At 38.8% G+C, this 14,549-nt stretch overlaps 2 protein-coding genes across 3 annotated transcripts in view; both read left to right on the forward strand.

The window, feature by feature from the left end:
* The first annotated feature begins 387 nt into the window (after positions 1-387).
* dtwd2 (DTW domain containing 2) lies at positions 388-6,533 on the forward strand. The gene is made up of 6 exons (XM_032540150.1): positions 388-659; positions 952-1,042; positions 2,458-2,552; positions 2,661-2,859; positions 4,989-5,117; positions 5,818-6,533. Exons 1-6 carry the CDS (start codon positions 496-498, stop codon positions 5,995-5,997), a joined length of 858 nt encoding a protein of 285 aa, XP_032396041.1. The 5' UTR covers positions 388-495; the 3' UTR covers positions 5,998-6,533.
* A 576-nt stretch (positions 6,534-7,109) lies between these two features.
* The window catches only part of LOC116704570 (nucleolysin TIA-1), an 11,713-nt gene continuing 4,273 nt past the window's right edge, over positions 7,110-14,549 (forward strand). For both annotated transcript variants that reach the window (XM_032540148.1, XM_032540149.1), the window contains exons 1-10: positions 7,110-7,365; positions 9,016-9,112; positions 10,081-10,179; positions 11,980-12,034; positions 12,664-12,751; positions 13,239-13,314; positions 13,466-13,571; positions 13,846-13,944; positions 14,043-14,127; positions 14,259-14,397. In XM_032540148.1, coding sequence (XP_032396039.1) covers positions 7,340-7,365; positions 9,016-9,112; positions 10,081-10,179; positions 11,980-12,034; positions 12,664-12,751; positions 13,239-13,314; positions 13,466-13,571; positions 13,846-13,944; positions 14,043-14,127; positions 14,259-14,397 — 870 coding nt within the window. In that variant the 5' untranslated portion in view covers positions 7,110-7,339. The remainder of the gene's footprint in view (positions 7,366-9,015; positions 9,113-10,080; positions 10,180-11,979; positions 12,035-12,663; positions 12,752-13,238; positions 13,315-13,465; positions 13,572-13,845; positions 13,945-14,042; positions 14,128-14,258; positions 14,398-14,549) is intronic.

Here is a 14,549-nt window from a genome sequence, read left to right on the forward strand (position 1 = left end):
CTTCTAGTTGTTGTGTTTCTATACTAGAAATCGCTGCTCTCCTCGGCGCTGTGTAGTCTCCAACATGGCTTCGAGTAGGCTACGTGTGCTGCATTCACGTGCTCCTCGGAAGGTACATATTTCCGAGTTGGCACGTTACGAAAACGTTATTTAACTGTTCAAAGCGTTTAAACAATAGATGTTTCCAGTATTACTTTCCAGATTGAAACTGTAGGCTACATTGTGTTTTACGGTGATTTTGTCCCAGACTCCAGTCCCCAGTACATTCCCTAAAACCAGTGGTTTAAAAAAACTGTTTACTTAACTTATCAGAATTAACATTTTCTAACTAAGCTAGGTCCATAATGCTACGCTGATTTAAATGTAAATGGCCCTTTTATCCATGTTATTTCTATGTCTAGATCACTCTACGTGGAAAGCAACTAACGGTTTAACAGTCATTCCGACGCCACTTAAATGCATCATTAGATAAGTTAGCTTCTTGCTAACTCTGCAATGGACAATGTCCCCAGTTTTTGTTCGTCACTCTCCTCAGAAGAAAACGGTCCAGAAACCGGCAACGGCTCGTCGACGGAAGATGGATTAGTCGACGCTTTTGGCGACCTGGCTGCCCTCCCGGTCGAGGTTGGCGAGAGAAGACCGACGTGTTTACGGTGCCGGTGAGCTGAATTAAAGTGAAGCTAATGCTAGCTAGCTAACACGTTAACGTTAGAGCGGTTGGACCGTTTTATTTTACATCCATGGGTTGGACCAGGCAGGAAAGGAGTCCTTCTCTTCTACCTCCTTCCCTCCTCCTCCTCCCCCTCAAGTATCTGGCATGCTTTAATGAGAGAACAGATTGTTGTCGTTACAGAGAAGCTGAAGAGACCAGCTGAAACAAAGATTGGGGCTATAGGCTGGGAAGTATCTGGGCAATCACAGCTTCACGTCTGCAACTTTCCTCCCATGTAGTCGCCCTGAGAAGGTGTGTCTCTGTCCTTTTCTTCCACTACAACCCCTGGAGGTCTCCACGTGTCTGTACGTAGTGCAGCATCCTGCAGAGGTGAAATATGACATGTTCAGCACTTATCAACTATTGTTTTTATTTCATATATTTTATTACGTTTTCATCGTTAATAAGTAGTCATATTATTTTTTTATCTATGTTAATTTTGTGTTTTGTATAATATTGTGAAATTATAATTTAGTTGGAGGCATATAAAAGCCAGTTGGGATTTCTGCCTCTCCCACTGTACATTGTCACATTTGTTTGTCAATATAAATTGTGCAAAAAAAAAAAATCATAATCAAATCAGTTTTAAAACCATAGTGAGGTGCACAAATGACCAATGAAATTATTCCTCCGTTTCGTACAAGCTATAAAGAGATCCCTGTACTTCAGATTTGATATTGTGCAAACAGAGCTTTATGCCACTTCTCATTAGGAGTGGAAGGGTACACGGAAGTCACGGTTCGGTTCATACTTCGGTTCAGACATGATGGTTCGGTACGAGTTTGGTACAATGGAGGAAAAAGCAACAAAAAAATGCAGAAGGATTTTTTAAAAAAAATTTTATTGTGCATATCTCAGACTTCACCACTTAGTGTAATACAGTCTCTCCAGTGAGCTAGCCGCAACAGCCTGAAGTGTGTAAAGTCAGATGTAAAACGTAAACAATAAGTACCCCACATCGTCTCCAGACTCCATCTGTAACTTGTAAACAAAATACAAAGACAATCAGCTATAAAACAAAAAATACATACATGCATTTCTGTTCTCCTCAAAGACAAACTAAATTACCTGATTAATGCGACGGCCATTTTTCACCGGATAATATAATAATAAAACTAATATTTAGCCTGACAAGGCGTCAGTTTTATCCACCATTCGCTCACCATTCACTACTGTAACTGACTGGGAAATCGAAGTTTTCCCAAGAGCTAAGGCGGGGCTACAGGTTAGGTGTCCCTAAAGAACCCGCGTATTTAACAGTAGTTTTGCATTACATAATTTGCGCGCAAGTTTTATTTATTATTACTGTGTATTCTCCGTGTAAATTCATGTATCAAACCTGTGACGCCTGTACCGTTTCAGTTCAATATAAATACACGTACCGTTCCACCCCTACTTCTCTTACATATGTAATCCTTACAGTTAACCTGTTCACATTTTTGACATTGTGCATATGTTTTGATTAGCACCTTATACTTTTGTACTGCAACTGCTGTACAACACTTTCCTTCGGGTAAAATAAAGTTCTATTTCCTCCTCTGTATCTCTCTATCTCAGTTCTATCATATTTTTTCATATCCTTCTACTTCTAAAAACAAAACCTAAAATGCTCCTGCCAATGAGATGTACTCCACTGAATGCACCTTTTTTTTTTACTTTTAATCCAACATGACAATCATTATCACATCTTTATGAGAGGCTCATTGTTAAGAAGAAGACTATTCTAACCTCTAGTGTACTTTCAGGAGAGCAGAGTACTTCGCACAGTGCCGCTACTTGCTGCTTGTTTGCCACAAGAAAAGTGCAATGTCATAGTGGGAAGGAGATTCAATGAGGAAAAGTAAGCTTTAGGTATTGTTAGCACACTGATTTCACAACATACGCAAAACCATTGTCACTGAGTTCTCTAATAGATTTAGTTTTTGTCTCGCATCTTTTCTCCACTCAGGCACCCGGAGCTGGCAGCGGTGTGTCGGGACAGCAGGACGCTAATACTATACCCAGGTCCCAAATCTCAGAACCTGGAAGAATTAGTGCAGTGCCAGGAAGTAGGCACTTTAAAACACAATGTGATCATCATAGATGGCACCTGGAGCCAGGCCAAGAACATGTTCCTCAAAAACAGCCTCTTCCACCTGCCTAAACAGGTGTGTATAACTTGTCACATTAAAACAGGTTAGCTTCAAAGATTCATAATCCGTAATCCCACTTTTTATCCCTATTAATCCCACAATGGGGACATTCCCAATGTCACAGCAGCAAGGGATAGTGCAAAAAAAGTACAAAAAGTCAGTGGATGTTAAGTTGCGAAGAGAAAAGAGTTAATTTTGTCAAAAAGAGTTAAAAACCTGTATTTTCCGTTGTGTCGCTGAAGCTAAAAACAGATTGGCGCACTAAAGTGATCTTTGTTTATCATCTTAATCACAAAATCATGTACAAGAGGGTCTTGACCACCTGAGACGGTATACATAATCTCATCACACCCACCGGTGGGAAAGCAGCGTGACCCACAAGAAATGACCAATTTGAAAATAAAGCAAAACAAAAAAATGTCACTGTGGACTAATCAGCAGTTCTTGTTTTGCCCTTTTGTTTTCTAAGTAGTGTTTTGGCTTAATGCAATCATAGACCAGTTTGGTTTTTGAAGAGCACTGCGTGCCATTTGTTAATGTTGATTTTCCAGTAGTGGTGTGCAAAAAATTTGATTTGTATTTGAAATGCAATTCAAACTCTACCGATTCATAATCGATTCATAGAACTCCAAAAATCAATTCATATTATTTATGGTTGTATACTGCGATAGATAGATAGATAGATAGATAGATAGATGGACAGAATGTTAAAATAACAAACAAATCCACATGAATAATTGGATATGATATACATACAAACATACATGGAAAAAGTAAGTGTTTTTTTTTTGTCAAGAATTGTTTTTAAATCAAATCGATGTTGAATCGAATCGTGAGCCTAAAAAAATTGGGATCAAAGCGTGACATTTTCTATATTGTACACCCCTTATTTCTCAGTGGCTTTATTGTTGCTTTAGTGCCTCTATTATTACTTTTACTAAATCTTTTTTAGTTGTTATTTATTAGCTCCTCAAGTTGTACACCTGGTTGATTTTAGGACATCAATGATCAACATCAACATGTAAGAACAAATGCAGATTACTACTACAGGTCCCAGAAGTCCGGGGGTAGCATCAGAAGAGCGAGTGGTGTGTCTGTTTACAGCCCAGCCAATCAAACTTGTGTTGTTTTTAAGAAAGAAGTCGGTTAATAATAACAACTAAATGGAAGTTTTCCACACATAGGAAAGCTATGAAAGGGGTAGAGAAGGGGGAGTCATGTATCAAATCATCCCAGGCCTCAAACCCTGGAGCTTCTGCGTTGAGGCCTAAACCTCTGAACATGTGCGCCCGTTCTACCAACTGAGCTGTCCTGGCCACAGCCGGTTACCTTTCTGAGAAGTTGGAGGTGTGCCGACAGTCACTTGCCACCCTTAGCGTAAATCTCACTGTGGCTACTACTTTTTATTCCATTACTCCCTGTGGTAATTAATAATTCACAATAAACGCCAGCCCATGTTTTGCCAGTTTAAATGTGAAGCAGCATCAGCAGGAAATGTTTGATTTAGTATTACCGTAATACGGTTGTGAAACGGCTTAACAGTGAAACACTGTCAGTGAGATACAATTAAAAACAGCAAAGCTGAAATGCGTTACTTATATTCCCACTGTACTTATTAACGTGCGTACTGTATTTATGTTGACACTGCACTACAATTTGTACAATGCATTTGAAACTATCTTTTTAACCTAATCTTAGTTGTGACCTAATCTCACTTACTTCAATTTAATGTTTTATTTATTTCTTATTGTAGCTATGTTACTTTATTTACTTTACACACTTATTGACTCACTCTTTTTTTACTCTTACTCTACCTGGAATCTGACTGTAAGCAACTGCAACGACATAATTTCCCTCCGAGGATCAATAAAGTATCCTGATTTCTGAATTCTTATTTGTGTGAAGGCAGTTTGAACCCAGCACAGCAATGACCGCCACTAACAATGAAAACTACTATAAAGAGAGTTCATTACTAAATGTCAATACATTAAATGAAGACCATAAATTGTATCAAAAATGGGGTTTGATTTCCTGAAAGATGTAAGCATTAAAACTTTAATACATAAAAGCCATTGCCTGTTAAATGTCAGCAAAGACCAAATAGCACACTTACACTTCTGATCCCCTCCGCTTTTGCATGTTAGGTGCAGCTCAGCAGGACTCTGTCCAGTCAGTATGTGATCCGCACACAGCCCTCCAACATCTGTCTGTCCACGCTGGAATGTGCTGCTGTCGCCTTGTCCATCCTGGAGCAGAATGACGTCATCCAAGAGGTGACGTGGGGAGATAGTTGTGTATATTATAAACAGTTGATTAATTACACCTTCAGCAGATACAAAGCAGCATTAGTGATCATTTGAAGTCATTGTTGTGTCCACATGATAATGATGTAAGTCCAATATTTACTCTCCCTTTAGCTCTCTTTTGATCTCCACCAACTCCTAAGAAATATATATAGCTTTTAATCTGCCAAACGCTCCACTATGTTTAGCAGCTAATTGCTAACTTAGTGTCTGCTTATTGGTGGTGGACAGATGATGTGCAGTGGGGTTATCATCGAAGCTTTTTTGCTGAGAACAGCTGTCTGTGTCTGGACGGCTGATCTTAGGTTAGACTGAACCTAAACTGTGAAGTTCCAGGCCTTAAAAACAAAAACGTCATCCGAAAGAACTTAGAAATGCTATTTAGAGCCGAGAGGAATTGCAGTAAATCGCTATAAGTTAAGTTTGATGTGCAACTCCTTACATACATGTAGTAATTTGAGTCATTGTTAATCATAGCAGCTTTAAGACGGATGAGAAGTGTGAAATCACTATAAATATATTACCAAAATACGTGTATCTATTTGTTTTGATGTATGATGTCTTTTTTTTATTTTTACAAGTCCTCTGGACCCAAACAGAGGTTGCAATGTAAAATAAATACATGTCTTGTGTTTTTCAACACAGTTCACTTCTCCATTTGTGTGTGCAGGTTCTGCTGAGGCCCCTTAAAGCCCTGTGCTCCTTCCAGCTGCAGCACGGCGCTCAGATTCATCATAGCAAGGAGCATCTACTGAAGAACGGCATGTACGACAAACCCATGCCCAAGAACAAACGCAAGATAAAGAGGATGGAGAAACTCGTCACCGACAACAGCATTTGCCCGAGATGAGGGAGGGACTGAGCAGAGAATCTCGGCCGATCTCTGCATACGCTGCACAGGACTGTACCACCAGGGCAGCGTGGAGCAGCATCAGGGCTCAGACATGGAAACCACTGGACTTTTTGGGACTTTTTGTTTTTGCTGGTAAATTAATTTATATATTTGTCATTCATTTAAAATAAATTAATGACACATTAAAGTTGCAGTTTAAATGTCATGGTCTGACAATAAATATGGTTTTATTGTTTTTAAAACACTTTACATGGTTCCTCCCCACGTTTTATAACAGTTTTGTTGTGATTGACTTGACACATCTGGAAGAGCTGATGTTTTTATACACTGTACCTCTAAAACACGTGATATTCCACAAAACTACATGCACAACAACACTTTATAGAGCAGAACAAGTGAGAATTGTACTGTACTGTGTGAGGTCAGGGATGTTTATGAATATACAGTAAGTTCCCAATTGTAGCTGTTATGTTTTTATAGTAAATCTGACTGCATAATGTTCTCTTATAATACAATAAATTTACATGGATAATGTCTTATTTTCTAATCTTACGTTAGATTTCAAAGTTGCCATTTATGATGCTGAGGACTGAATCAAATGAGTTATATCTGCAATAAAATGTAATAATATAACTTAACTGCATTGTATGTTAACCAGGCAGGTAAAGTATTTTTATTTATTTAAATATTGACATGTGGATGTCTTAGTCATATATCAAATCAAACAGTAGATCAAATAAGGTGCACACAAGTCACCTATAAAGAATAATTGAACCCTTTCAGCCTCTCACCCTACTATCAAGTTCCAAGGAGGAGTAAACGTTACAGAGCAGAATAAATAGAAGATATTTTAAAATAAAGTACATAAATAAAAACAAAAGCGTGGCACACAGTTGTCTTTACAGCTTTTGATTGGTGCAAAGTTTAAAAGTACTGCTCAGATTCTTAATAGAATACAGAAATAGAGGCATTTTATTGGTGAATTTACATTTATATGAAACGTATGTCTATTTTTTTCTTCAGTTGGCGGTGTTTTGTGACATGTCTTGGTGTGGCCTTTTCCACAACATCCGAGTTCCGAGTACAAATCATCGACGATACAAGAAAGGTACAAATGGAACGCACTAGAGCTGAACCCCTGCGCATGCGCGTTTCGCATCGGCCCGGTTGCTCCGCCATCTTTGTCGGCTATCCATTGTTCACTCTGGAGCTAACAGCGGCGGTTACCAGATCATACTGCGCAATAAAATAACTTGACGGTGTCACAGGCAGCTGCCCGCGACAGTCGTGGATTTGCTCTCAGGGTTGCGACTTGTTCTCGGCCAACAAGTTAAACAGAATGGACGATGACCAGCCCAAAACCCTGTAAGTGTGTGTGTGTCTGCATTGCTGTTAGCTAACCGCTTGTATTCGTCACGTAGCTAGCTAAGTTAGCATTCAGATGTAGCGTATTATCCAGAGCGCACTCCAGATTTGGATCTTTAAACTAAATTAGAAATGCAACAATTGTATGTAGCTAGTTTTAAGAGAATACGACTTAATAATAACTTGACCCATCGTAATGATTTAACATCCGGTGAATTTGGCTAAGTCGTAGACGCTAACCAGCTAGCTAACTCATTCCAGAAGAAACTCAAATTAACGCCTCGCTTCGCACTGCTTGGTAAGGGAAATTCAGTTATTATTACAACAAACACAGTTTGGTGTGTTTTGCGTATGCCGAACTAAATGGTGACTTGCAGATATTAGCCATATGTATCAGAGACTGCGCTTAGATTCAAACAAGTCTGACAATGAGCAGATAAACACTGAACTGCCACCTTAACTATGGAGTTTCGGTGTGCGATCGTTGTGGAAGCCCATTTCCGCCAATGTTATGTAAAGAAACCGACCATTTAAGTCATCTTAAGGAGAAAAACAATTAATATTAAAAAAATAAGCTTTCTCTCTTTATGCTATATATTGCAACAGCCTAGGGACGTATTTATAGAGTTAGTTTTGTTACCAGTAACCTCGCTAAATGTTACATAGGCTAATGCTGATAATGTGGTTTTGAGAACTGGTTATTTCAGTTACCCGGGTTAGATGAACTCCATTTGGATTAAAAGAAACAGAAACAGCCTTGAGATTTCATTGTCTTGAAACAGTTGCAGATGCTTGAATCCTGAAAGTGGACTTGAAATCTTATTACTGGGTGCTGGTATCTTCGTTTTTATTATTATTATTATTTTTATGTTGGTGTGTGAATGTGGTTTTGGCATTTACACATGCATCTGTGTCTTGTGGTAATATTCCACGGGAATAAGGTTTTGAATCGGAATCATTTTATTGATCCCCTTAGGGAAGTTGCTCACAGTCAAATTTAAGGCAAAAATAAAAGTAGTCAATAAATGTATGCAAGTAACATAGCAGTGGAAGAAATAAAGAGTTAGGTGAAAGTAAATAAATATTATGTCCAAAAGATTATTTTGTTGTACAAATTACATTTTGTTGTTGTATGTTACAACTTAGTCTTGTGGTGATAGGTCTGGCTACAACACAGATACATTACAGGATAGGAGAAAACAACACTCTGGGTTGTTTACATTTATTTAAACCAATCACAATCGTCTTGGGCGGTGCAACGTTGTGGACTCAGCGAGGTGGCTCTGCAAAATAGTCTTGGGAATGGGGCCAAGCCATGCCGGATGTCAGGCTCTAACCTGGAAATGTCCTTCATTTATCCAGACTAGTTGCAACCCAAACCCCACAGGACAAGGGAGGGATCTACTTTAAAACACCATTGTAATGAGGCAGATAATGCCATTTTTAGTTTTGAGGCAAACAGGTAAATACATACCCAAAACAATTTAGAAAAATTAGGTGAGGTATTCTAACCTTTCCAAGCATGTGTGTCCAGTATAGTAATACTAATACAAGTTGGGTGAAAAGCTTGCCCGTGCTTTAGATGTTGAATCAACATTCATCATCCCAAAACTGTAATACTGTTCTATCTGTGTCTTCTGTCCATTGCAGGTACGTGGGGAATCTGTCCCGGGACGTGACAGAGGCCCTCATCTTGGAGTTGTTTGGGCAGATTGGACCCTGCAAGAGCTGTAAAATGATAGTAGATGTAAGTTAATTTGTCCATTTTTTTCTGTTGTGTTACTTCCCCCCCTTTTGCCTGACAATATATATTTGGCTCCAGCAGGCACATTTTGGCAGTACAATCCAAAGACAACCTGTCATACAAGAATTAATACATCAACACCTTGCTTCCCGTCCTAATGATCTAATGTAGTTGCTTGCTCATCTCTAATTTTCATTCTGTTGGTTTTTCCAGTGTCCAGGCTTATTCTCGCTTCTCATATTAATGGTAAATAATGATGTACCGGTAATTAAATTCCTGATGGCCACAGACAGTGACTTTAAAGTCGCGTGTGTCCTCTGAGGGGAGAAAAAAAAATCAGAAACCAAAATGAATGCATTTTTGTATTTTATTTTGGCTATTTTTATACAGCCAATCAAATCTTGCATTAAAACGTGTACTGGTAACGTCAGTTTGCAGGCTAGTTAGCTAAATGGCTGCTCAGCTAAAACACATTGAAAATCATGGAAACCTACAGTACCTGCAAATTCCACTTTGGTCTGGTTAGATTCTGGCGGGGTCCTTTACAACTAACAACTCAATGTCTGCCTGTGACATGAAGGCCACAGTTTCTAGTTGCTTTACTTGGTCTCTTGCCTCTACGGTCGATCCCAGACACTCTGCTGTCAGTCAAACACGGACACCAACACTCTCCAGCCGGCTGAGACAAATTTAATTTCCCAGAAGACATTTTTTCTTCCTTTTTTAATAGCACAAAATATTAGCAATACCTTTTTGTTTGGTCATTTTATGCCTTTATTTGTATAGGACAGCTTAGACTTGAAAGGGGAGGGGGGGGGAGAGAATGACATGCTGCAAAGGGCCACAGGTCGGAGTCAGACCTGCTACCGCTGTGTCGAGGAGTAAACTTATATATGGGCGTCCGCTTTACCAGGTGAGCTAACCCTGCGCCCATACATTTGATTAACATTTGTGTTTCCTGTCCATTCCAGACAGCAGGTCATGATCCGTACTGCTTTGTGGAGTTCTATGAGCATAGACATGCCACTGCCACAATTGCAGCCATGAATGGTCGGAAAATACTGGGTAAGGTAAGCTATCATATCTCCTGGGTGAGTCAACTATGGCGAGGCTGGGTGGGCAGGGTTCAGATTAAGAGGCTGGCAAAACTTATCTTTTTAGACCTTATCTTCCCCGTTCCTGCTCTCATTCACTTAATTTGTTTTATTCCCCTGTGCACATTCTTCTCCTGTGGACAGTCTAAAGTGACTGGGGTGGAGACTCCAGACACTGATCTTTACCATCGTCCTAAAACCATAATGTCTAAATACTGTTTTCTAAAAACGGTTTTCTGGTTTCTTGCTTTCCTGTGGGTTTAACACAGGTCAGTAGATGCTCCACCAAATGATTGGATTCAAAAGGTGGATTCAAAAATAATCAGTCAATACATAACTAGAGTATTATAGTCTGTTCTGCATTTTCTGTTTTTCCCCATCACAGTTGTAGGTTTAGGAAGTTAAAATATATATATATATTTTTTTTTAAACATTTACATAATTTATTTAATTTAGACTTGTTTTGCACGAGCACCGAAAAAAATGACTATTTCTTTAATATTTAGTTTAGCAATATTACCATTGCACAATATTTTATTTGTTTAACAGTATCATAGATGTTTGTGAACACAACAAAAACTTTGTTATAGCAGCCTGCTTTGCCTTCTAGGGCGTATTCTTTTAAAATACAAAAAAAAAATCATCTTGTGCCATTTTTCATTAGGCTGCAGGTACTGATTGTTTTCGTTATTGATTAGTCTGTCGGTTATTTTCTAGTTGATAAATGGTTTTGGTCTATAAAATAGTGAAATAGTTTTGGCGGTTTTACTCAAAACAATGACCTGAAATAATGTTTAGCTGATTATCAGAATAATAGTGCACAAAATCGTTTTTTAAATTGTTTTTAATTTCATATAGAGTTTAGACATTTCAACAAGTACGCTATTTTTAATAGGATGAAAGCATTTAAAAGCCTCGATTGTCTTTCCATTTGTTGTGTGTTGTTGTCACCACACTGTTACAAGAAGTACTGACCATCCCAGGCCTTAAAGGCAGGATCCGTAGTATTACGTCATAGGCGCACCTAATAAACTGATAAGTTACATTTTGCATTTACACAGGTATAAACAAAGTTCTGATTTTTTTGTCACTTAATGCGCCATGCTGTCTGTTTTAATTCAATTAAGATTTTGTGTATGAATTGATTTAACATGGCCCTGCTGTGTAATCATGCTACATGTCTTTGATCTACTTTAATTGATGCTCTTCTGTCCCCTTACATCTTTGCTGCTATGTGTTCTTTTGCAAAGTTATTTCCACTTAGAATCCACATAAGAGCAACTTCAAGAGAAAAACATTCAGTTGAAAATATTTTATCCTCAACAGGTATTGAAGGACCATTTGAGGAGTATAACAAGTTCGTAAAAATCACTTGTTTGTAAGTCCCTTGTTATTTGGACCTTACTTCCTACCGTTTTGCTCCAAATTTTTACTGAAATGACTGAGACTGAAATGTTCCTGATTATGAAGGTGACATCTTAATATCCCTTTATGTTCTCCACTGTATTTTACTGTTTTTATTATTTAATGCAAAGGTATGTAAAACTAGATAATATCAATGGATAAATCGATTTGTAATGGTGGTTTAAGAACCCACGTATGGCATACAGAGACCACCTTATTAAAGAGTTCTCAGATCACAAACTATAAAAGTAAACCTGGTGTGTGTGACAAAACCTCTGATCAAAGAAAAAGCACCTTCCTCTCTTCTGCAAGCATACTTCACTTCTCACCTTTTTCCCCTCTTCCTTCGCTCTCGACATCTCTCTGTTGCAGGAGGTCAAGGTCAACTGGGCCACGACGCCAACCAGCCAAAAGAAAGACACGAGCAGTAAGTAGCTCACGGAAGAGAAACTATCTCACAGTTACATGGTTTCTTCTCCCAGGTTCAGGGCCTCTATGCTTCTGTCCTATTTGCATGTATTTAAATATGGTAATATGCAGACATTTGGAGCCAAAATAGGCAAATGACTTGTTGCAAAAATTGTCTAACTGACAAAGATCAGTCCTAAAAGCCACTCTCGCAGTTACAGTGTAATTATTGGCGTCTTTATGAAGTTGGTAACTGCATTCATAAGGCGTGTCCTTTGTTTCAAATCATGCCATCTTTTAGCATCTGAAGATGTGCGTGTGAATGCACCCACAGATTGGGATATTAAATCCCACTCAGCTGCAAGACTACGGACGTGTCTTGTTTTATTCAAAACAGCACAATGTTTAGATAGATTCATCTGTACATGAAATCGTAATAATACCTGCAACAGTTAAATGGATGACATTCAAAATGGCAACATGATTTGTGCCATTAGCAGCCATTTTAGTAATTCTTCAAGTAAATAAAGTTGTTGGAATCAAACTTCCCAGTCAGCTCGGGAATGTTTTAATTATTGACACACTGATACCATCTGTGTTAAATGTTTTGTGTTAAATGCAGTGTGAATGCTTTTCTTTTATTTTTAGGTCACTTCCACGTCTTTGTTGGAGATCTTAGTCCCGAAATCACCACAGATGACATAAAAGCTGCTTTTGCTCCATTTGGGAAAATATCGTACGTATAGTAGTATTATTGTTATTGTGCATTTCAACAAATCCTGTAAAAAGACCAACATATGTCTCCCAATATTGTCTGTCACTTTGCTTGAATATTAAATATTGCATTTTATTTACTTTTAGCAGTGGAATAATCCACATTTGTGTTTTAGTATTTTACAGCGGACAGTAAATGCGGGATGTGTTCATGGTAATGAAGGAACATGTCACCCAGTGCAACAGTTTGGCTCCTTAATGTGTTTTTAAATACAATTTTTAATGAGACTAAAATATATCAGGCTTTGGATAAAAACGATACTTGTCAGTGGAATCAATAAATTGTTGGTTTTGGTGTTTTCATGGGATTTGGTGACCAAGAAAAAAGTGTGTGCGTGTGAGACACACCTTCTATATGTCAAATTTTAACTGTAATCTTATCAGGTACTTGGATAATAATATGATGTATAAACTGAATTTCTTGACGTGTATTATATATTTGTCCACAGGGATTGTCGAGTGGTGAAAGACATGGCCACAGGTAAATCTAAAGGCTATGGCTTTGTCTCCTTCTTCAACAAATGGGTAAGTGTGCCAGTAATGCCCATGTGTTAGAGGACTGAGAAAATATGAGCAGGTTGTGAATGTTGACTTAGTTGAAGCTCAGGGTTTACTTACGGTGAGATGTTTGGTGTCGGTGACTCAGGAGTTTGCGTGTGTCTCGCTGTGTAATCAGGATGCGGAGAATGCCATTCAGCAGATGGGAGGACAGTGGCTGGGAGGAAGGCAGATCAGGACCAACTGGGCCACAAGGAAGCCTGCGCCTAAAACTACAAATGAGAGTAAGTTCACCGTAATGAAGACCAAAGGATGGACATATCTCTCCTACACAGCTCTCTTACATACCGTGCTTTGCACATGCAAGATTTTCCGGGAGCACCTGAGAACGTAGCAATTGTTTTCCTTTTTTTATTTTTGTTTCCTTCTGTGCATGAAATATACATTTTGATTTTAAATTCAGCACACACAGTTGAGGCACACAATTGTATTATAAGAGAAATATTTTGAGAAAAGACAACACATTAAATAAAAAGTGCTCTATTTTTTTTCTTTTAGCAACCAATTCCAAGCAGCTATCTTTTGATGAGGTGGTCAACCAGTCCAGCCCCAGCAACTGCACCGTCTACTGCGGGGGAGTCACAACAGGTCTCACAGGTGAGTTTGTCCATAAGAGTAAGTTGCCGGTATAGAGGCACTATTTGCACATGTGAATGAATATCAACGGTTTTATTTTCTTATTTTCTTCTTTGTAGAGCAAACCATGAGACAGACCTTCTCACCTTTCGGCCAAATAATGGAAATCCGTGTTTTCCCAGACAAAGGCTACTCGTTTGTGAGGTATGCTGACTTCCTGACTCACCTGTCAGACATTTATTTGATGCAATGAATATTCACATAGGAACCCCCCCCCATGTGCACGATGATGACTTAAACAGTCTAAATATCTGACCTTTTTTTCTTGTGTGCAGGTTCAACTCCCATGAAGCAGCGGCTCATGCCATTGTGTCAGTCAACGGCACATCCATAGAGGGCTATGTTGTTAAGTGTTACTGGGGCAAAGAAACGACCGACATGGTCAGCCCCATACAGCAGGTACAGCTGCCACAGGTATGTACAAGGATGGTCCCCAACTGAACATGTTTGGACCACTAGTGGCGGTTTTCCACTGCGTGGTATCTACTCGACTCGACTCGACTCGACGTTTTTGGTTTTCCATTACGAAAAAAAGTCCCTGGGACCTGCTACCAGGTACTTTTTTT

Source organism: Etheostoma spectabile, chromosome 16 (assembly GCF_008692095.1).
Source record: "Etheostoma spectabile isolate EspeVRDwgs_2016 chromosome 16, UIUC_Espe_1.0, whole genome shotgun sequence".
Taxonomy (NCBI): Eukaryota; Metazoa; Chordata; class Actinopteri; order Perciformes; family Percidae; genus Etheostoma; species Etheostoma spectabile.